Raw genomic sequence first — 22,673 nt, 5'->3', positions numbered from 1 at the left:
CTCCCCAAGGGGGTCCTCTTTATGTTTCTCCTGATGACCTTTGTTCATGCCTTATCTCTAGTGATCTCGTTATGAATTTGACAGAACAGCCTACGGAGATTCTGATTCACATCTTGTCTCATCTAACATGGTTCGACATTGTTGCTTGCTCATATGTCAATAAGCAGTGGCACTCACTTGCTTGCGCAGAATACTTGTATAAAGATCTATACTTCACATCGTCTCGCAATATGGACGCGTGCTTGACTGTCTTCAACGAAACTGCCCTGAAGAGGAATTATCCCAGTCGACAAAGCGAGTATTCCTATAACAATTACGGTCACTTTGTGCGAGGCATTCATTTGGCACAGACTATGGATATTGTGGATTACAACATATTACTGGACTTACTGAAGCATTTTCCCTTTGTTCAAAATATAAAAATCGGTAACCATGGTCTGACTGATGAACATCTTGCCTGTATTCGACAGACATGCCCCAATCTACGGAGGGTGGATACTTCAGGCTGTGGATTGGTGACATGGAAAGGTCTCCTAGATCAGCAATGTTGTGATCAGCGCCTTGCTTTGGAATCTTTAACAACTGGATTGTGCTTCGAGTTCTGGTCCACCCCGCCACTTAGTATTGCTCCAGGCATACATTTTCCTTTCCTTAACGAAATCAAGACTCATGTCACCAATATAAATCAGTTCCAGCATGCTCGACAGCTACTTCTTATGTGCAAGGAAACATTGGAAAGCGTCGGAATCTATTGGTTTTATCAGCCAAGCATAGGAGCAGAATTAACTCTCATGAGTAACACATTGCAAGCTTTATCCAATCTGAAGAAGTTAACTCTCATAGGCTGTAGTGGCCATGTGGTTGAACATTTTGGGCCACATCTTACCGAACTAGAGCTGCGTGGAAGGTGTACAGACGTCACAATCAACGCGTTTTCCAAAGTTAAGAATTTACGGCGATTGTCATTGAGTTACACTGGGATTCCAGCCCACAATGTTCAAAGCGTCTTGATAGCATGTGGAGAGAGACTGGAAAGTCTTTATTATAATGAGTCATCTCAATCGGCACTAGACAAGGAAACACTTCAACACTGTTCTAGACTCAAGTATATTCACACATCCTTAAGGGAGAGTACCAAATTTTTAGATACTATATCACAACTTTATTCAACTGGACTGGAGCATATAGTAGACACTTCGCAACTGACAAATTCTCTTGCTGATAATGGCATGCCTGAGGAATGTGTTTGGCCACGCCTTCTATCCACAACATGGAAATCTGTCAAGTCAATTCATATTATCCGCGCCGCAGTTACCATCGACCAACTACTTTATTTTCCCATGGCCTTCCCTAACGTTGAATACATATCTTTAGTTTTGAAGGACACTGAAGGCCCCATGTTGGAAAAGGTTAAGCTATTCTTACGTCATGCTCATCAACTCAAAAGACTTCAACTTGGTGCTGAAAATGGAAAGGAATGTCTCGGCGAAGATCTCAATATAGCTAGAAAACTACACCGACTGTTTGTTACATATAGATACTGGAAAGAACATCGAAGCAAAGAATGCTATCTTTATTGATGCAGTGATGTTGAAAGAGTGGTTGGATAATCAGTAGAAATGTATGATGCGATGCATCTCTGTAAAGAAAGTTTTTTTTTAATTGATTTTTATTTTTTATTTCATCTTTAAAAAAAAAAGTCTTGTCGAATACGAACTACAACTTGAACCTGTTGATATCGATAGTATTATACAATAAGTCGGATGACTTCACTTAAAAACAATTACTTCAATCACATATGCGAGATGAAATGCCAATGTCACAGGTTCAAACAAGACGGCTGAAAAAATGCCCAACTTAAACAATTATTCCATGCCTTCTATTTTCACATGTAGGAAAGGCTTCTGACATCTGTTTCTCGCATGATCAGGTCATGGTGATTCTTATTTATCTGAGAGGTGAGGATTTTATATTGGCTATGACGGCAATTGACAAGCTGTCGACTACACGAGCAGTTATGCTCTTAATTGGACACATTTTACGTTCGGTTGGCCAGACTCGGTGGCCCAAAATTCACGAAACTCCGACAGACATCGGCCTTGATATGGGCTCACTATGGGTGAGCAGATGAACTTCCTTTTACCCCTCTCCAAGGTAGGCATCCATATAAGAGCAATGAGATAACATTCCACAACCGATAGATGTATCTATTCGGGACTGGATGTATATAATGAAAGAAGGATGGATTGTTAACTTTGCTTTGATTTTCTTTCTTCCAGAAATGAAGGTAATTTTCAAGAATGTCAATTGAGAATGTTTTTCTCATAATAGCAGAATTGCCAGACTGTATGCGTTCAGATACATAGCAATGGACTGAAGTGAGAAGGGAATGTTACAACATTAGCGTTTCGCGAGATCTACACCGGCTCAAAAAAGGCAACCTTCAATTCGACACATTGGCAAATTTAGCAGGATCGGTTTCCGTTCTTTTACTGTGCGTTGTCTATATTGATCATTAACGTCACACCTCACGACAATAAGCACCATTGCAACCAGAATCAATATCGAAATGGCGGAACGCGCATGGCCTGGCATATCGAGCTTTCTCCTCACTGCTTCCTTATGCAAGCATAACAAAAACGTGTACTCATTAATGTTTTATCTCATTCCACTTTCATTAGGACATTTACAAGGACGACGAGCTCATCATTCCCCAAGGTGTTGAAGTCACCATCAAGTCTCGCATTGTCACCGTCAAGGGACCCCGCGGTGAACTCACCAAGAACTTGCGTCATCTTAACATGGAGATCAAGGCCGTTGGTGAGGACAAGCTCAAGTTCGTTGTCTACCACGGTAACCGCAAGCACGTTGCTTGCATCCGTACCGTCCGATCCATTGTCAACAACATGATCACCGGTGTCACCAAGGGTTTCGAATACAAGATGCGTTACGTATATGCCCATTTTCCCATCAACGTTATTATCAACGATAACGGTAAGGAAGTTGAGATCCGTAACTTCTTGGGACAAAAGGTCACTTTCCGTGTCAAGATGTTGGAAGGTTGCACCGTCGAGAGCTCCTCTGCCCAGAAGGATGAGTTGATCATCACTGGTAACGATCTCGATGCCGTCTCCCAGTCCGGTAAGTTAAATTTTGATATCACCATGATCAGTATGTTGCAATTCTTTACTAAACCTTACGTTCTGTTTCCAGCTGCCAGCATCCAACAAGCTACCGCTGTTAAGAACAAGGATATCCGTAAGGTAAGACATCACCTTTTTTTTGGGTTTGTGAAGGTGGCACTCGTCAGGTGACTAATATTTAATCTAATTTCCACCAGTTCTTGGACGGTATCTACGTCTCTGAGCGCAATGTCATCGAGACTGCTTAAACATGTAGACTGTTTGCGCCCTTGCGTTCTTTCACTCCAAAAAAAGTAAAATAATAAACTGAGCTTGATTTAGCCAAAGTCCTCATGACATCAGCAAGGCTATTCTGTATGGAGCCGTTGGCTGCAACATGTGTACAGACCAACTGGTTATACAGATAAGCTTATCGTCCAAAGCCTAATTTCAACTGGGGTAAGCGAAGAAAAAGGAGAAGGTGACTTTGACAGGACCAGCACAAATTGGGATAAGAGAAATTGGTGGTTGACATCATTGCTCTCATGGGAGAGGTCAGTCGCCTCAAAACGTGCTTCTAACGATCAAATGCACAAACAGAGATACCTTGATCTACAATTGTGTGTAAATTTCGTTGTTACAAGCCATTAATTGCAAGGAGCATATTTAGATAAGCAGTGCCAAAAGGTCAAAACACGGTGCAGAGGAGATGTTACTCCTTTGGTTGCAATTTGAAGCTGAGCCAAAATTCAGGGATTGTGCCACATAATCTTGGATGTTTAATTTATTGCGCTCTATTAGTGAGGACCGGCATGAGGTATTTTTTCCATTTTCTCACCCGAGGGTAACAACGCATGTGGATAGACTATTACAATTTAATTATATTATCATTTAGATAAGTGGACCCATGGCTTAAAAAGTGCAAGAACAACATCCCAGACGATCGCATCGTATCGCATCGTATCAATTTAAATAAAAATCAAAGTGCCTAGGGCAGGAAGGCTGACTGCCAATGTATTTTCTGCGCTGGCTTGGGAGCAGGGTTTGAGCTGAAAAAGATTTTGTGAGCGTAATTGGCTATTGGGCAGTCGGAAGTTGAATGCCTGCGGTCATTTCGCTAGTGGCCTGACAGCTGCGTAGGGTGAGTGAGCTTAGAGTGAATATTTTTTTTATCTCTAAGGGAAGACCCGTCACCCCAAATTAACCACATTATTTTTTTTAAGAGGAACCTACATTTTACCTTGTCTCTCAATTACTCCCCTCTCTCTCTCTCTCTTCCTTCCACCCTCCTCCTCTTCTATACTTCGCACACATGGCTGTTGCACATGCAACATATTCCCCTCCATCCACATGGAGTTCGTCTGACAGACACCATGTAGCGGTCGACAAAGACATCGTTAAATCAAATCAGCCCACTCCCGCCTCCAGTATGTCTAGTCGTTCAAGTACCCGATCTTCCGAATACATCAGTGGAAACGAGAGCTATCGATCAAAACAAGATGCCAAGTCCAGTAAGCTGAACATTGGAATGGTTGGCAAAAAATTGTTTCAACACTCTGCCAAGCCTACATCGGATTTGTCTCCAAATGGATATTCCTTACCGAAAGTGAAAGCAAGAAGCCCCGCCAGCTCAGTCAAAAGTTCCAATACCACCAGCCTCCTCAAAAAATATGGAACATGTGACAAACGATCCTGCATCGGTCGCGGAGCCACTGCAGTCGTTCGACTTGTACACAAGATGGATCGCAAAGATAGTTCCGACAAGCTTTATGCTGTTAAGGAATTCCGAAAAAGAAGAAAGAATGAAACTGAAAAAGAATACATGAAGAAACTGACCGGCGAGTTTTGCATCAGTTCCACGTTTCAACACCACAATGTCGTCCAGACCATTGATCTCGTTTTGGACGACCAGCAGCGATATTGTACCGTTATGGAATATGTAAGTGTCCCGTCTGGAACAACGCGCCATGTTCTAGAGTCCAAATCGTGACCTTTTCGATTTGTTTTCAGTGCCCTGGTGGAGACCTGTATTCTGCTATCAAGGCGCAAAACATGGACCTTACCACCAAGGAATGCTGCTTCAAGCAAATGATCAACGGCGTTGCCTACTTGCATTCCATGGGTGTCGCTCACAGAGATTTAAAACCTGAAAATCTCTTGCTGGATGCCACTGGCTGTCTCAAGATTTGTGATTTTGGCGTATCAGATGTCTTCCGCATGTGCTGGGAGCGCAAGCCTCATCTTTCTTCCGGCGTTACTGGCTCTGAGCCTTACATTGCTCCCGAAGTGTTTGCTCAAAAAGAGTACGATGCCACCAAAGTGGACGTCTGGTCCTGCGCTATTGTCTTCCATTGTATGCTTTTCGACGGTATTCCTTGGCGCATTGCCAAGAAAGACGAGACCAACTACCATTTATTCCTTAAAACTCGTGAAAACCAATCCTACGATACATTCAAGACATTGGCTCCAGAATGCAAGTCCCTACTGTACCGTATGCTGGACATCAACCCTAGCACCCGTATCTCTATGGCAGAAATTCTGGAAGATCCTTATTTTAAATCAATCCAAACATGCCGAAATGGCTTTGACAACTTGCACCAGGAACATCGCCATGTCAGCCCCTCCTGCATTTCGTCTACTGCACATAGAAAGTAGATAATCCCCCTCCATTATACCCCTCCAGTTCAACTGAGACAATCAATCTCTCCTTTGTTAATCACCCAAGATCTTTTATGCTTTTTGTTCCATTCCTTCTCTTTCTATGTACATAATTAGCTTTTACATTTTCGTTTCCTACACTATGCTGGTTCATAATAAGAATTTTTTGCATTATCCCGTTATCAAAAATTTCTCCTGTGTATAAAATAACCCTTTTGAAACATGTAAGAAAGTTGCCAATAAGCTGCATGCTGTGCCTCCACGTTTTTAGGAATGTGCCAACGTTAGAAAAAAATGCAGGCAACACATGGTGGCGTTTTGATGTTTATCCTGTGGCAAGGGGTAATTTGTTATCCAAGGTAGTCGAATTCTCCTAGTTGACTGTCACCAGCATAATCATCATCAGCGTAGTATGGAAGTGGATCCGCGATTGTGATTGCCTCAAATTGATGAGAGGTTGGATGATGGTCTGAAAACCGATCAGGGGGTCCGTAGGTCACGTGAAAAGGAGAGTTAGAATGAAAAGGTTGCGCCTGACATCTCGCAAGCTGATGGGACGACGACCGGCTTACCGTTTGTAAAAGTGCCGTTACTATGGCATTTCTCGCACAAATCGACTTCTTCGCTAACATCGCATTCCATGCACTTGTATCGAACCCCAACTATCGGTTCATCACCGCATGAATCGCACTACAAAAGCGAAACCATATGCTTCATGAGTATGTTTTTGACACCTACTCATTTACAATAACAACATTGGGCTTACCGCGTATCCATAATGAATGGCTTCACCTTTTTCATTGACGGTGGGCTGCGTGAACCCACCTTGTGCAGTGTTTGAATATGCAAGAGATCCCACCATAGACGAACCGTCGAAATCATTATCGGTCATCATAACAGACGGCGTGGGATTCGCAGTGATGTAACGAGCCCCAGAAACCCTAACACTTCCGACCTCACCAGGAATGTGTACATTATAGCTTGTTCCTGAAGTTCTGATCGGCGAATCTGTCTCGAGCTTAACCTTTGGTCTAGGCTTTTTGAAATCGGATCCAGACTTGGACTTGATATTAGGTCTTTGCGTTTTAGGCAAACTAGAAGGCTGTAGACATGTATGGTTGGTTAATGAGCAACACTTTAATACTGCTGACTCAGGGAAACTAAATCTTACCGGTATTGTGATGCGCCCTGGAACTGGTAAGCCGTTCTTGGCCAATTTTATAAAATACTTTTGTACACGACTAGCTACTTGACGTGGCGTTCTTGTCCCGAGTGCTGCCGATATTTTGTTGAATCGCTGTGCCTGCACAGGTTCGTCTGGAAATATTTGCAACAACTCCTCTAAGCGCTTCTGTTCATCGTCCGACCAAGGTAGATTATGTGTCACATGTTTCGATTCATCATCACCACTGTCTCCTGCTGTAGTTGATGCTCTATAGAAAACGCGACAGTATGCTCGTCAGATTATCCTTCCGGTAGTACATCTAAACCTTGTTCTCACAGTTCACTTACCGACTGCTGGATTCCGGAGACCCAGTCCTTCGTTTACTATGGTCGAGAGATGACTCCGCAAGCCATGATGCTCTTGCCAATAGTGATTTTGGTGTTAGCTCATCGTTAAGCTGATTAGACGTTGTGGATGCTGCTGGTGATGGCGGATCTTGCAGATGGCGCATTGACAAACCTACAGCTGACGCCCGCCGCTTGCCTATACCCTTCCCTTTGTGACCTTTGAGCAAAGGCTCATCATCCGAATCCTTGTCAGATAAATCTGATACCGAGGTTGCTCGCGATTGTGTTGTTCCAGCAGATCCCATCGCGCGAGCTGCCTTCTCTATTTCCAATGTTATCTTTTGGTGAGACGAATTTGGGGTAGGTGAGTTCCGTACATTTGGCGAAGGCATATCCAAAATGTTCTAAAAAAAACACAGCGGGTAGTCATCAGTACCTATCTCATTATAAATATTCAATTGTGACAGATACCTTAAATAGAGCCTTCCTTTCATGAGGCGATATACGCGCTGATGAACCAGCCAGATTTGCTTAAATTTTGTTAGTAGCTGGATTGACATTCGGCGCTATACAAATGATCACGAGCATTACCAAGTTGACGAGCAACTCGTCCTTCAGGTGGAACTTGGAAACGACTCCAATCCACCTCTTGAACGCACACCACTTTTTGTAGAGGAGGTATATCCAGTTTAACCTAAGTAAGCCGACTTCGTCAGATCAAAATCCTCCATCGCGGTTTCAATTCCTTGCCTGACATACCTTTCTTTTCAACTTATTTACAAATTCAAATGGCTCTGAGATAGCCTTTTCTTTCATTTCTATTAATGCCTTCACGTCTTTTTTAGCTTGCTTCAATTGATAGTGAAGAACATTCACCGCCTTTAACATAGCTTGATAACTGGAGTCCAATATCAACAAGTACGTCGTTAGTTGAGGGGAATTGGACAGTCAACCTACAAATATAACGAATCGGTTCCCTACTCTTCATTCTCGTCTAAAATTCTCTGCTCCTCCGGGGGAATTGATTGATTGATGCTCTGCTTGATCAAATCATATTTGTCCGAACAATTGGCGCCATTTATCTCGGAAGGCGAGAGCTCAATAGCTGGGTTATTTGGTGTAACCACTGAGCTATCTAACGACGCTGATTCTTGTAATTGAGATTCCTCACTCGGTTCCGTTGACATGATTCGTTGCTACAAGACATCAAGTTCGGGCGAGAATAAAATGAAAGAAACCAAAGATCGAGGTGCCGGCTTGAGCTTGCAGGAGTTTTTGACAAAACAAGTCACAATTTCCCAACTGAAAAGTCACTCTGGCACTCAAAAGGTCGGTGGCAGCTAGCGAGTAAGATGTTTGCTTTGATATTCCAAAAGGAAGCAACCAATTTCATACTGCTGCCGCTAAAGACAATATGCCTCAATGTCTTTGTCACCACTTCCCTTTCACAGCGAAATTTTCCTTAGGTAGGTAATTACCGCCTGTGTGATTGGCCACTTTTATGACCTACGCAATCGATTTTCTACCGGTTACAGCACTTGACACACAGCCTGCACTGCTCAGTGATCTAGTCATATAACAAAATTTCAGTTCAATGCTATTAATCTAATGCCTGCTATAATATTTCTTGTCGAACGTATGGTCATCGTACCTGGGCCCTGTTTACCCCATCCAAATAAAAGTCATTTGATCACACCATAACAGAATTGTCATTTATTACGTGTCGATATTTACATTGGTTGGAATACTAAGTAAGACGGATAGTGGAATGTACATTATATAAAGGGAAGGTGCCAGCGTATAAAAACGAGGAAGGGTAAATTTTGAGAAGCATTTTGCCAAAAGACGATGGTATACGGAAGTTGAGGTGCCGCATCACTTTTTTTCTTTTAATAACACTGTCGAGGCCGGTAGGGACAGTCGCGCTTAGAATGTCCAGTTCCATGACAAAACGAGCAATGAAGACCTTTTCCGGAGTAACTCACTAGTTCGTAAAACGGTTTAAGCATAGCTATAGTGGTGGTAATTTTGAAGGGCCGTATTAGCGAATAGTATTTCTGAAGGGTGGAGGAATCAGAAAAATTATAATGAAAAATGTAAAGAGACAAAAGTCTACTGACATTCTCGTCCCTTTTTATACGCATCGATTTTCCCATATTTGAGGTATCACAGACCCTTGGGGTATCAAGTAACCAAACAATTTCCCCACTTAGCTTTCGCACGACTTCGGCAAGGCATGTGGAAGTTGTAAATGTATTGTCTAAAGTAATTTTCCAGTACAGTCAAAGGGATGACCTAAGATTTTGTTCATGCCTTTCTCCATCCTTCCATATTACGCATAAGCTGGTCACGCGCAAAGCTGGGCTTGCAAATGTGGGCATTGTCACAAAGTGTGTGTGTTCGAACGGGTGAATGTTTGTGGGACAAAATTTTGGTGTGGGGAAAGGAAGAAACAAGGAAGAAACTCAAGGCCGTACAAACAGTCCGTCTAAAGCAGAATCATTTCGTTTGCCATTCTGTCATTCAAAACTTGTACACAAGAGGTCACTGGTTCACACACATCTTATAACATTTATATTATGCCTTTACGGTAAATATCAGTGTATAAAAAAAGGTATCGACTGAAACTGCTGCGAAATCCAGCCACCGAGTTTGGTCAGGCCTGATTTGGATGGGATGGCCTTTACTTCACCGTCGCCATTTAATTTTTGTTTTTTATGGACTGGCTTGTGGTGTTCTTTGACAAACAAAGACTCGTCATACAATGTACCAGTGCTCCAGCTCAGCCCCATAAATCGTTATGAATTGTTGAAGACTGCCTGCAAGAGTAGCTGTCCTGTAAGATTAGATGAATCGGCAGAACCAAGTAATGGATTTCTCAGGGTCATATGCCCCACTGTAAACTGTATGGCGTTGGGGACAATGCTAAGGTTTCAATTGTAGTACGTGAAAAGGAGGGACAAAGCTACTTGGCTAATGCTAAATGAAGAGTACGATGCTGCGAAGCTAAGTAAATCATTAATGTATTTAGTTGCAGTCATGCATGCAAAAGCAAACGGTCAGATTTCCAACATGGTAAAGACAATTGCTCCTTGCACTGGGATGATGGATACTGAGCTTATGAAACGCTTGGCCAGCAGTAAGAGCCAGATGAACTATGCCAAAGCAAAGAATAGGCTGAAAGCATACCTATGACCATTTATTATCGACATCATCTGAAAGCAACGAACCACTGTAGCTAATTGTGGCTATGGATTACCGGAAAGTTCTCTCACACCATCTTTTACTCTGTTAAGATAAGCTTAATTGCGACTATCATAAGAAATTGGCGTTTCGTGCTTGAACACGTCCTTGAAAATGTTTTGGACCGGGAATCAAAAATTTTGGGACATAGAGAAGCCTTAACGTCAAACGCGGAGGACTGCGTTTGAGACTCTCTTCGCTTGTCAATGTCGGCTTATACCATTTGCAAGGAGCTACTGCCGCCTCAAACAGTCGAACATGTAGAGAAAGCTCAGTTCACATCGCCGTACAGTAACAATCTGTTGGTGGCGAGGGGCACACTTCTGGAGATCTATGATTTTGTCGAGCGCATCGTCGAACCGGTTTCTGTCGAGCTCTCGCAGGAGATTGACGAGGCTGTTGATCAAGAACCGACGATCAAGGATCGGTTTGACCAAGATATGGAACAGGTTAGTGGACGAAGACATGGATGCTTTATTACGTTCAACATACAGTTAACTGGCGTTTAAAAGGAACTCGTGTACCCGAAAATACAACCAATAGCGTCTGATACCCTGAAGACCAGTCGAGTAGGCAGACTTGATCTGGTAGCGCAATATAAACTGAGTGGTACTGTAACGTCGATGGGTGTTGTACGTACTTCGTCAGAACGCGGTAAAGAAGGTTGTCACAGTCTATTGTTAGCTTTTAGCGATGCGAAGGTATGTTTGCCAGAATCCTAGAAATGCTTTCATATCAACATTGATTGACGCTTGAATTACAGATGTCACTATTGGAGTGGTCTCCGGCAACGCATTCAGTAACAACAGTATCTATTCACTATTATGAACGAGATGAATTCAAGGTAAGCAAATCACTGTTGTTGATTAAAAGTCCATTACAGTCAAAAATCCTATTCAAATATGGCATGCAGATACGAAATCCCTAACGATTTGAAAACTATAGAATGAATTTCTATCCAATTCGTATCCGCCCGAAGTACACATTGATCCTCAACAGCGATGTGCAGTTCTCAACTTTTATTCTGACAAAATGGCCATTTTGCCCTTTCGTCAATCAGAAAGCATTGGTGATGCAGTATCAGTCTCAAAAGACAGGAGCAAACGACTTGAAGATGACCAATCAAGGTACAGTGATTTTACACTTTTGCATCAATCTTGCTATGATACTGAAGCTTCAAGTCATTTTAGGTGGCCATACGCTCCGAGCTATGTAATAGACGTCTCAGAGATCGATTCTCGCATACGGAACGTTATCGACATGGTCTTTCTTCACGATTACTACGAGCCTACTTTGGCAATTTTGTATCAATCTAACCCGACTTGGACAGGGTAAGCTATGTGAGAGAAAGTAGTGTCATCATCTGCATCCACAATCTAACATGTATCTTAGCAAATTGAATGACACAAAAGATACGGTTTCGTTAGCGGTTGTCTCTCTCGACATCTCCTCTCGCGTTTATCCTATCATCTATTCTCTGGATAACTTACCCTACGACTGTACACGCCTATTCGCTGTTCCTAAACCAGCAGCTGGCTTGATGGTTTTGTCAGCCAACTCGCTCATATATGTCGCGCAAGGATCACCCGGCATTGGTATCGCCGTGAATGGATATGCCAAGTTGGTAACCAACTTTCCTGGAATGATTTTTGACGCCAAGACGATTGGCATGGAGTTGGAGCTTGAAGGTGCGCAATTTGTTCTACTGGGAGGCACAAGAATTTGTTTATTCTTAAGGGATGGCCAATGGATCACAGTGGAACTGCAACTGGATGGAAGCAAAGTTGTTGGGTTCAACATTGAACGGGTTGAAGAACCCACGGACAAAGCGGATAAGAATTCGCATATCGCGTGTATTCCCTCATGTGCCACACCTGTGAAGAACGGCTATTTTTTCTTAGGTAGTCGGGCTGCCGACTCATTGTTGGTTAAATGGGAATGGCCAAATGTACAAGCACAAAACAAGCTACGCAGGACTCGGCCAAAATTACCGTCCAGATCAAGCACTGGTGATCTAGCAGCAGGTATGAGAATCGTAGTATAATGCCAGTGGAGGAGGAGGTTTAACTAAACCTATATCTTTTTGATAGATCTCTATGGCTCCTCACTGGAAGATAGTGTAAATGGTGAAGTTACTGTTAATGGCGTGGTGGAGAGCGGATTCAAATTTAAAGTATGCGACAGACTGTTGAACTGTGGGCCAGTTGCGGATCTCACTTTCGGTGCTTTAATCCAAGCTCCAGATGAGGTATGTCATTGGACATTCACATGTCAAAAATGCTGTCTTTGTTCTAACGACGATCGCGATACTATAGCAAACCGAGGGAACGAATGCTGGCAAGCTCGATAATGACGATAACATAGAGATAGTGGCATGTTCCGGATATGGCAAGAATGGAAACGTATCTGTACTTCGAAGAAATATACATACAGCTGTGAACTTTTCATTTAATCAAGAAGACTGTCAGGCTCTATTTGCTATCAAATGTAGAAAAGAGCAATATTTTGAAGGATTGGAGTTGGAAGGCAACCAAGTAACAAGACATTCTCGAAGCGGAATGGGTGATATTCAAGGTGGAGAGCTATCCTCATATGATAAATTCCTTGTTATAAGCAAGTCAAAATCAACCATGGTGAGCGAGTGATAGCTTCGTACATACTACTCTCAGCCATAATAACCTGTATTTTTTTTTTTTAGGTATTTGGTGCTGGTGAAGACCTTCAAGAACTTGGACATTCTGGCTTTTATGTAAAGGGTCCAACTCTCGCTGCTGGCTCTGTCCTTAATGAGACGAGAATAGTTCAAGTTCATACAAGTGGCATACTATTGTTGAGTGCTGGTGAGTCAATAATTGCTACTGCTTGTTTGACCAGGACGCAGTTATGAACGATATCATGTATGTTAGATGCCAAGAAGAAGCAAGTCATTGGAATGGAACAAGGAAAGCGAATCACTTCCGCCTGTATCAATAGTCCATACGTTATACTGCTCTTGAACAACAAATCCATATTAGCTTATGAAGCTGATGTGAAGTCCAAAGATCTCAAATCAATCGCACTTCCCAAAGATGTGCAGGTTTGTATTATGCGATCTCAAAGCTGCCATATATATTTCGATCAATATTTTAACGAATTGTTTTGGTTCAGGATCTATCCATTGAAGCGTGCTCCGCCTTTTTAGATCAATCGCGTACCTTTGCTTCCGTCAAAGACCTTGACACAATCAAAGCGTCAAGAAAAGGCTCTAGACGAAAGAGAAAAAACAGCGTACAACTCGACAACTTTAACAAAAAGGCTAACCGATCACCATCTCCTGGTGGTGATGACATGGATGCCATTGATATGGACCTTTATGGTAACAACGCAGATGACATCGAAGAAGACAAGACCATGGCAGAGGTGAATAGTCGACCAATTGCAACGGTAGAAGAAGACAAGGATGACGACAGTATGGGTGAAGACGATGATTTGTACATAAGTGCACCACCACAAGTTGTAGCGCAGTCTGATGAACTTATTGATGAATCAAATGTCAGCAATCTTGGAGGACTTGGAGTAGACACAAAGTCTACCATGTGGTGCCAGGTCTACTGCACGGATGGTTGTTTAAAGGTATATGTCTTCTTAACTGTATGCAGTATCGATTGTGCTTGGGAATCTGATGGCTAATTCTTCTATTCATTCACAGATTTATTCTCTACCTACCTTCAAAGAGGTGTTTTCCTTTCCAAGGTTCGACCAATTGCCCAGTATATTAGCTGACAGTACATCTGTAGCCCCAAATCCACTTGCACAACCTTTGGAACTACCCAAACTCAGTGACAACTCATCAAACAAGATAAAATCTGTCATTTTGACTTCTATTGGAAAAGAGGTCAAATTCCCATATCTTGTGGTAAATATTCAAAACTTGTTGCACTATGTTGCGTATGAAAGTATAGTGCTGATAGGCGTTTTCCTAGGCTCAAACCATCACAAACGATATTGTAGTATATAATGCATATCAGTACAGTGCTGGTAATGATGTCAATTCTCACAATAATGCTGATGGAAAGCCAGTAAACTTGGTGGAGGATGACAGTAGGCTAGGAATCCGCTTTTCAAGAGTGGAACAAGACATTGTCTTCTCACACGCTGCGCAGCAAAAGGGACAGGAGGATGGTATCAATGGCACTAGCCTTGATATTAACAAAACGCAAGAGAATAGCAGTGAATCTCGTCTCGTTTTATTCGAAAACATCAGTGGTTATTCCGGCGTTTTTGTTACAGGAAAGAAACCTCTTTGGATTCTTTGCTCGAGTAAAAGCCCCATTCGTGTTCATCCTATGGCAACTAAAACTGCAATAGAAGCTTTCACACCATTCCATAATATCAACTTTCACCACAGTTTCATGACAGCAGACGATCAGGTATGTCAAACGATCTGAAAATTCTCTTGGTTGCATAAGCCATGCTCTGACACGTCATCTTCATCGACAGAATCAAGTTCAAATGCGTCAGCTACCTACTGACGGCATCACTTACGATACAGCATGGCCCATGAAAAAAGTTCTCATTAACCATACCGTCCACAAAGTACAATACCACGCTCAAATGGAAGTGTACGCTATGCTCATATCATCACCTCAGCCAATACAACTCAAAAACGAAGACGGCACGCCGCTCGAGGATCCTCCGAAACGTGATCAAGGCGAATATTTGCCTACAATTGAAGAGTTTTCAATGATCTTAGTATCGCCAATCACATGGGAGATTGTGGATACCTATGCTCTAGATGAGGCAGAGCAGGGTTTCTGCCTTGATTGCATGAATCTTGAGAGTCAACAGACTGCCAATGGACGAAAAGATTTTATGGTAGTCGGAACTGGCTACCTGAAAGGAGAGGACACAGCAATGAGAGGTCGAGTAAGTAGGATGTTGGTTCTTTTTCCTTCTTGATGAGATTGAAAACTAATGTGTGAAAAATAGATCTTGATCTTCGATGTCATTGAAGTCGTTCCTGAAATCGATAATCCACAAACCAATCATAAATTCAAACTGGTTCATACAGAAGAGGTGAAGGGAGCAGTCTCGGCATTATGCGCCTGCAGTGGGCATCTTGTCTCAACCACCGGCCCCAAAGTCTTCATATACAGCTTTGAGGATAACGAAAGCTTAGTTGGTGTCGCCTTCATTGATGTACAAACATATGTGACAAGCATGGTCGCCATCAAGAACTTCATTCTTCTTGGAGATGCTCAAAAGTCCATTTGGTTCTTGGGATACCAAGTTGAACCGGCAAAGCTTGTCATGCTTGGCAAAGATTATCATGATTTGGGAGTGAATTGCGTCGGTTTCCTTGCGGAAGAGAAGTCTCTGCAGCTACTGGTTGGTGATACAGAGGAAAATATTGCCGTTTACCAATATGCTCCATACAGTAAGTGTTATGCTTTGACTATAAATTGGTTTTAGAACAACCCTCGTGCTGACCGAGTCAAACTTCAGATTTGCAGTCATATAGCGGATTAAAACTTATGCGGCGTGGTGATTTCCACATGGGCTCACAGATTCGTTGTACAACTCGTATACCCGCACGACAAAAAACTGTAGACGGAATAGAGTATGGAAAACGTCATTTCAATTTATGTGGTAAGTGTCACGTTGATAAGCCCAATGCCCATCTAGTTTGGTGTTATTGATTCAATTCATCTACAAATGTAGGCTCTTTGAACGGAAGCATTTCAATGGTGACTCCTATATCAGAGAAGACGTACAAAAGATTACTGCTCCTGTACGGTCAATTGGTGAACGGCCTTCAGCATGTCGCTGGTCTGAATCCGCGTGCCTTCAGGTAAATGCTTACCAACTTTATGAAACAAATTATCCGGTACAAGGTACTAATGTAGTGACTGGGTTGTAGAATCATGAGATCTTCAAAAGAGAAACTCGCATCCAATCGTTCGCGTGTGATATTAGATGGAGACCTTATCTTCCAATTCATCAATTTACCACTTAACCGACAACAGGAGATGACGAAACAAATAGGAACTACGGTAGAGAGAATTATGGAGGATCTTATAGACACTGCGATCGGTGTGAATTATTTATAACCGGATCATGGTTCATACGATGTGAATGAAAAAAAATAAAGACCTGATCATGATAAATATGTCATGTACATATATGTGTGGAAGCTGTTTGTCCCGATGGGTGATACAGTTCACTGATAAGTGGCCTTTCTGAATTTGCAATATGTTGGAATGTGGAAACTGCTTCTCATAGCTTTTTATGTGGCAAGTTGTCCTCAGTTGAATAACTAGCTTTCTGCAGCATTGGCGTTAATTTCCCGCCAATTAGTCTAATGGACGTTACTTGAATACAAACCGCTTGATTTGGATTTTGCTCAACAAATAGTTCTTGCGTTGTATAGTTAAAACTAGCTAATAATGCAGTATGTGTGATAAAACAAATAAATTGAAGCTATTCATTAAAGTGCCAATTTTTTATTCCTTCCATTCAAACAAGCTTGGCCAGCGGAGCATCTGGTAAGGAAAATTTGTGATTAATGTGGTTGGGGTAAAGCTATATTCATTTCAATCTCTTCCAGCATCCGGGTCCTCCAAATCACGATGCATAGGCTGAAGATCGTTTATCGCCATCGACTCTCTGATGGACTCTCTTCGTAACTTTTCATTACTACGCCGACGTTCAGGAGCCGCCATTTCGTTACTTTCCTACATCACCAAATCATTATGTCACAAACCGCCCTAAATTAGTGAAAGTCCGAAATATATCATGGATGCACTTGTGTACTTCATCAATGCCTACCATTTCTGCAAAGGCGGTTGGCTGCAACTCATCGTTCAATAGTCTGCTTCTCAAGTTATTTTTTGAGTCTTTCAGATTGAATACATGTGAGCGTACAGCTTCTTTATATTCATTATTGATCTCCTGTCCGTGCTGAGAGAATATTTCCTCCTCAATATTGCTTGCTAAGGTTGTACTTTTATCGCTGACGTTGGCTGTAGTACCACAAGTCAGTAACTACGTGTTCAACTATGATACCAGGAAGCTACCTACCATCACCACTGTCCTGTCCAATAAGTGCATGCGCCAAAAGTTCAATGCCTGGTAGCATATAATCAATATCAGTGTGTTCAATATCCTAAGAGCATTATGATTGAAAGCTTACTTTTGGATCGTATCTTGTTGTCTGGCATGATGAAACAGGGAAAAAAAGAGAATACATAACGCCCGAGCAGCTTTTCGATTTAAATTGGCAAAGGCATCACGTGTGGTAGTCTTCCTCCATACGGCACCTTTGATATCATTGTCATAGGAAATGATCTTGGTCTGCTGTTTGAGTGTATGGAGCATATGATACACTTCATATATCATGCAATGTAGGATAGCTTTTGAACCTATGCAAATCTTGACAGTAAACTCATCGCTTCTGGCCGGCCAACAACTCGACAATGATTCTGAGTGTTTCATTGGCCACTCAGGGCAATTTTATTGGCCCAGAGAGGAGTTGTGACCAATTTCTCTCATAGACAACCTATACGACGACTTGTTCACAAATGTCATTGGGCTTCCAATGGGGTCAATGTAGATTCCCAACCGGCCCTATAGCAGTATCTATATGTATACTACTATGCTGTCATGGGTTCGGGGCTGATGCCACGATGACAAACAATCGTCGACTGGAATTAAAGTTAGTAGATCTAAAATCGATCAATATAATCAATTGAAGCTCTGACACAATGATCCCTACTTTAGACAGCAAACGAAGGTAACGATTAGGGATAGATTATATTATATGCTTTGATATAATATAGCGATCAGCATGTTGGTAGCGTTTGGCAATAGGTTATAACTTCAACCTGAATTTAGGAAATGTTTCATCATGGCTGGTCCAGCTACATGACATACGCGTATCCAAAGGATGAGGTAAGATACAGTCAAAGGTGGAAAGCTATCTCATCGCTCTTTATGCATGTTACTAATTCATTTCATAGCTCAACCCGTTCAACTGCACTGGTCGTGGCAGCGACAGATATGACCCGTAAGCACTGCACGCTTTGAAGGAGAGAGCCTCGCGTTTTCTACAATCTTAACAATTTAACTTAAAACTCTAATAGGACCAACATCAATATTAATGACGTTCTAGGAGACTATGGAGTCACTTTGATTGATACCCTTGATACACTTGCCATAATGGGTGAACAGCGGGAGTTTGAAAACGCCGTCAAATTGGTTACCCGCCACGTGTCGTTCAATCAAGACAGTAAAGTACAAGTATTTGAAACAAACATTCGATCGTTGGGAGGATTGGTAAGTATGAAAGGTGATAGATTTACCGCATACGATGAATGCTGATAAGAATGGGATTAGTTATCTGCTCATATCTTGGCGTCCGATAGCCAGTATGGATATACCATAGATGGCTATAATGGCGAACTCCTTCAAGCGGCAAAGGATCTCGCCCAAAGATTGGTACCAGCATTTCAAATGTCAAGAACCGGTATTCCTTATCCAAGGGTATGTGATTCAATTCAGAAAGGAATTTATTTTCAACATCCACTAATTGTATGGGGCAATAGGTGAACTTGCGTTTTGGTGTTCCGAAAAGCGAAACTGTAGAAACATGTACAGCTGGAGCGGGAAGCCTTATATTGGAGTTTGGAGTATTGAGTCGTTTAACAAATGACCCATTTTATGAGGTACGAATCATTTCATCCGAAGATTTATCATTTGAGTAGCTCAACAAACCAGCAATTCTGCTTTAGAATTTGGCAAAGAAGGCACTGAAAGCCTTATGGGAAAGACGTTCGGATTTAGACCTCATGGGTAATGCGATCAATCTGCAAACCGGACAATGGGTTTATGCAGCTTCCTCTGTTGGTGCAGGCATCGATTCTTTTTTTGAATATTTACTGAAAGCACATATTCTCTTTGGAGACGACGAATACTATGACATGTTCGAGGATGCATATTCTGCTATCATGACCTATGTAGCAGATCCTGGCGGATACTTATACAAAAATGTGGATATGGCATCTGCACAGCTGATGTCACATTGGATTGACAGCTTGAGCGCATTCTGGCCTGGTCTACAAGTCTTGTATGGTGACCTAGAGATGGCTATAAAGTCACACCTAACGTATTACAACCTTTGGAAGAAATACCGTGGAATGCCGGAACGATACAACTTCGTCCAAGACGATGTGGATATTGGGTTTTACCCCATTCGACCGGAATTTGCGGAATCCACGTACTTTTTGTATAGAGCTACTCATGATCCGTTTTACCTTGAAGTTGGAGAAATGATATTGGAAGACATCAACGACAGAGCTCGATTACCTTGTGGATTTGCCTCCTTGGCTGACGTACGAACCGGTGCGTTGGAAGACAGGATGGAAAGCTTTGTGTTGAGCGAAACTTTCAAGTATCTTTATTTGTTATTTGATATTGGTAAGTAGTATGCCAGTTCACATAAGTCAAGGAACATGAACATTAACGTCAAACCCATCACTTTCAGATCATCCTCTAAACCACGAGGATTCCAATTTCGTATTTACAACAGGTTTGCTTTTCATGCCTCCGTATTCAAAACTGCCATTGTATGGGACTGACCGAATATTATTACAGAGGGTCATGTAATGCCAATGCCTGTGAAACATGATATCAAACTCCAAAGACCACCAAAATCGTGGGGAAAGATTCGCACCACCTGCCAGTCCTACCCAGCGCTACAGAATCATTGGATTAATGGAAGTCCGCATGGCAAGAATCATTCTTTATCGTTCACCATGTCACATCAGCCCGTTGCAGATTATGCTCAGTACCTTATCAGACGCAACACATTTAGTGAACCGGTGGCTCTCACCCGGGATGGTTATTGCGAAGTCCCAAAAACTGCAACCGATAAATTCAAGCTTAAATTTGGAGCGATCAAAGACGAACATTACTCCATCACTCCACGTATATTGAAACTGATCGACGGCTTGTTTAGTAGTACCCTTGCTGGCCTTGACTTGGAATTTACAAAGGTGCTACGAGGAGGTGACGGTTTTGATGTGACCAAAGGTTCGTATGACTATTATCGTTGGTAAGATAGGGGAACGTCAGAATTGTATTCGCCAACTGTGATATGAACGGAATATCATTGCATAAGGGTACGCTATTCTATATGGGAGCTGATTTACGAGACCAGATCGTCTAAAAAATTGTAACAACACGCAATTATAGCTAACCTAGAATTTTTTTACCACATATCATTACTTCATATTTAGTCGGCAAGTGGGATACGTAAGATTGCCGGATAGTGCTGCATCCGTATAGTCTCAAATGCATACTAAATCCGTTTTATTACATCTTATAGGTTATCGACAGGACAATCTTTTCAAATCCCCTTTTTAGCTATTCAGCCATACTTCAGTAGTGAACTTTTGGCTTTGGAATTCCATTTCCCATCCGGCGTAGTACTCAGTTCTCGGAACAACACTCCGGAAGAGGTTATCACTGTACACATTGGGAGTTTTGACGGTATATCGCAACAAAACATTATTGGTGCAAGAGCTGCTTTTGGACCAGATCTCTCTGATATGGAAGACATGGAAACATCTTTGGTCATCTTCGATCCTCTCTTCGACACCTTTCTCGGATGTAGTCAGTATTCTGAAGACGAGAAAAGTGCGATCAGTGGAAACATGGTGATTGTTGGACGAGGCAAATGTAATTTTGAAGACAAGGCCATCCTGGCGCAATCCGCTGGCGCAACGGGAATTATCTTCGTAAACGCAGACGAAAACAAAATTTTTCAAGTTGTAGGATCAGCAACTCCCAAACGCCAAATTCATATACCCAGCCTGATGATTAGCTATAAAGATGCCTTACAATTACTTGGAAACAATCTTGATCATAGATTTCCACTCCATATCCCAGGTGCCAAGCTTAACAATCTTCAACACTCTTATTTATCCTACCATACCAAGTTGACTGTCAATGGCAAACCTGTTCATAATCTTGTGTTTGTATAGAAGAATTTAGATCAATCATTTGATAAAAAGCACATATAGGTGGATTTCGATATTACATGTTCAATAAGAATGAGGTTTATAATGGTAGAAAAGTTATGTATAACTGAAAGGATGCTATGTACATGAGTGGAACACTAGACACGTACAATTGAGCCGTCTGCTCGACGGCTAATTTGCTTGCCTGGTGCTGTTCGGATCATTATCCTCTTCCTCTGTCGTGGTGTTGGCATTCTGAAGTAGTGAGTTTCTGGATGCTTGCGGGGGTATAGCAGAGTTGTTGAAGAGATTTTGCATGCTTGGACCAACCACTGTGTCCATACTGTTGTATCTTTGATTTATTCCATCTTCAGCAGGAAGTGAGCCTTGCAGATTTTCTACACCTTTTTCTGTCGATGTGGACTCGTTTGCAGAAAAATCAGTCAGTACATCTCCTTGGGCAATTACTGAATTAGACAGGGAATGAAATTGTTTCCTACAAATAGTGAATATTAGATACTATGTACATATCAACCATATAAAAAATATGTTAAATCTACGGGGTTTACATCATTTGTCCCAGGTCATCAAGCTGTATCATATCAAAGTTTCATACAATGTACGAAAGCAGATGTCAGAGCATATCAGTACATTAGTCATTAAGAAAGAGGTCCACTAACCTTATCCATCAAGTTGATAAGATTGGCCTCTCGTTTTTGAAAGTTATCCACATTCTTTTGGTAGCCTACTTCATGATCTTGATCGTCGGCAACATCTTGATGTCTAAATACTATAGTGTTCAACAACCAAGAGGCAGTATACTCAAACAGGTTAAACATTGCTTACGAATTGTCAACCACTCCATCCAAAGATATGTGTTCCGTTGCTAGATTGATTTGCTTTCTCCTAATCTTGTCGAGTTCGTTCAAAATCTGAGTTGAGTTTCGCCCTGGAAAACGAGTGAGAATACCATAATATATGAGCGTAACTTCATTGCATTGCCGTACCAAAGACTCTTAGCTCTCCTTGAGCATATTTTCTATCCATGGGCTTAAACTCCTGTTGGAGAGACTTCAAAATCCTTTCATCGTCGGGCATGAATGAATTGTGTTTGGGAAAACTGTAAGGTCTTTGTCCAAAA

General features: G+C 42.0%; 8 protein-coding genes across 8 annotated transcripts; 5 read left to right on the top strand and 3 right to left on the bottom strand.

The window, feature by feature from the left end:
• Positions 1 to 38: 38 nt before the first annotated feature.
• On the top strand, positions 39 to 1,722 carry K450DRAFT_229703 (uncharacterized protein). The gene has a single exon (XM_051587129.1). It carries the CDS (start codon positions 72 to 74, stop codon positions 1,578 to 1,580), a length of 1,509 nt encoding a protein of 502 aa, XP_051446887.1. The 5' UTR covers positions 39 to 71; the 3' UTR covers positions 1,581 to 1,722.
• Positions 1,723 to 4,331: 2,609 nt separating this feature from the next.
• K450DRAFT_229686 (uncharacterized protein) lies at positions 4,332 to 5,954 on the top strand. The gene is made up of 2 exons (XM_051587128.1): positions 4,332 to 5,061; positions 5,133 to 5,954. The coding sequence occupies exons 1-2, from the start codon at positions 4,435 to 4,437 to the stop codon at positions 5,775 to 5,777; spliced, it is 1,272 nt and encodes a 423-aa protein (XP_051446886.1). The 5' UTR covers positions 4,332 to 4,434; the 3' UTR covers positions 5,778 to 5,954.
• Positions 5,954 to 8,592, bottom strand: K450DRAFT_229683 (uncharacterized protein). Its single transcript, XM_051587127.1, has 9 exons — positions 8,274 to 8,592; positions 8,052 to 8,190; positions 7,884 to 7,986; positions 7,764 to 7,822; positions 7,293 to 7,696; positions 6,952 to 7,213; positions 6,547 to 6,882; positions 6,353 to 6,470; positions 5,954 to 6,249 (listed from the first exon to the last, which is right to left on the bottom strand). The coding sequence occupies exons 1-9, from the start codon at positions 8,477 to 8,479 to the stop codon at positions 6,131 to 6,133; spliced, it is 1,746 nt and encodes a 581-aa protein (XP_051446885.1). The 5' UTR covers positions 8,480 to 8,592; the 3' UTR covers positions 5,954 to 6,130.
• A 2,129-nt stretch (positions 8,593 to 10,721) lies between these two features.
• K450DRAFT_229678 (uncharacterized protein) lies at positions 10,722 to 16,705 on the top strand. The gene is made up of 18 exons (XM_051587126.1): positions 10,722 to 10,984; positions 11,048 to 11,236; positions 11,299 to 11,379; positions 11,481 to 11,662; positions 11,726 to 11,866; positions 11,928 to 12,559; positions 12,626 to 12,783; positions 12,851 to 13,168; positions 13,234 to 13,375; positions 13,442 to 13,611; positions 13,683 to 14,147; positions 14,224 to 14,430; positions 14,498 to 14,944; positions 15,015 to 15,440; positions 15,504 to 15,951; positions 16,020 to 16,163; positions 16,236 to 16,365; positions 16,435 to 16,705. Exons 1-18 carry the CDS (start codon positions 10,742 to 10,744, stop codon positions 16,622 to 16,624), a joined length of 4,713 nt encoding a protein of 1,570 aa, XP_051446884.1. The 5' UTR covers positions 10,722 to 10,741; the 3' UTR covers positions 16,625 to 16,705.
• Positions 16,706 to 16,988: 283 nt separating this feature from the next.
• On the bottom strand, positions 16,989 to 17,934 carry K450DRAFT_229673 (uncharacterized protein). Its single transcript, XM_051587125.1, has 4 exons — positions 17,707 to 17,934; positions 17,595 to 17,642; positions 17,343 to 17,536; positions 16,989 to 17,248 (listed from the first exon to the last, which is right to left on the bottom strand). The coding sequence occupies exons 1-4, from the start codon at positions 17,732 to 17,734 to the stop codon at positions 17,108 to 17,110; spliced, it is 411 nt and encodes a 136-aa protein (XP_051446883.1). The 5' UTR covers positions 17,735 to 17,934; the 3' UTR covers positions 16,989 to 17,107.
• Positions 17,935 to 18,410: 476 nt separating this feature from the next.
• K450DRAFT_171733 (uncharacterized protein) lies at positions 18,411 to 20,177 on the top strand (the record flags this gene model as incomplete). The annotated part of the gene is made up of 7 exons (XM_051584149.1): positions 18,411 to 18,464; positions 18,533 to 18,579; positions 18,656 to 18,848; positions 18,909 to 19,055; positions 19,118 to 19,237; positions 19,304 to 19,988; positions 20,056 to 20,177. 7 exons carry the CDS (start codon positions 18,411 to 18,413, stop codon positions 20,175 to 20,177), a joined length of 1,368 nt encoding a protein of 455 aa, XP_051446882.1.
• A 534-nt stretch (positions 20,178 to 20,711) lies between these two features.
• On the top strand, positions 20,712 to 21,826 carry K450DRAFT_229668 (uncharacterized protein). The gene has a single exon (XM_051587124.1). The coding sequence runs from the start codon at positions 21,122 to 21,124 to the stop codon at positions 21,554 to 21,556; it is 435 nt and encodes a 144-aa protein (XP_051446881.1). The 5' UTR covers positions 20,712 to 21,121; the 3' UTR covers positions 21,557 to 21,826.
• On the bottom strand, positions 21,827 to 22,666 carry K450DRAFT_229664 (uncharacterized protein). Its single transcript, XM_051587123.1, has 4 exons — positions 22,540 to 22,666; positions 22,379 to 22,481; positions 22,213 to 22,315; positions 21,827 to 22,124 (listed from the first exon to the last, which is right to left on the bottom strand). The coding sequence occupies exons 1-4, from the start codon at positions 22,628 to 22,630 to the stop codon at positions 22,098 to 22,100; spliced, it is 324 nt and encodes a 107-aa protein (XP_051446880.1). The 5' UTR covers positions 22,631 to 22,666; the 3' UTR covers positions 21,827 to 22,097.
• Positions 22,667 to 22,673: the final 7 nt, after the last annotated feature.

This window comes from Umbelopsis ramanniana (genome assembly GCF_025399195.1).
Source record: "Umbelopsis ramanniana AG unplaced genomic scaffold K450scaffold_12, whole genome shotgun sequence".
NCBI lineage: Eukaryota > Fungi > Mucoromycota > Umbelopsidomycetes > Umbelopsidales > Umbelopsidaceae > Umbelopsis > Umbelopsis ramanniana.
This window is presented reverse-complemented; position numbering and strand designations above follow the sequence as displayed.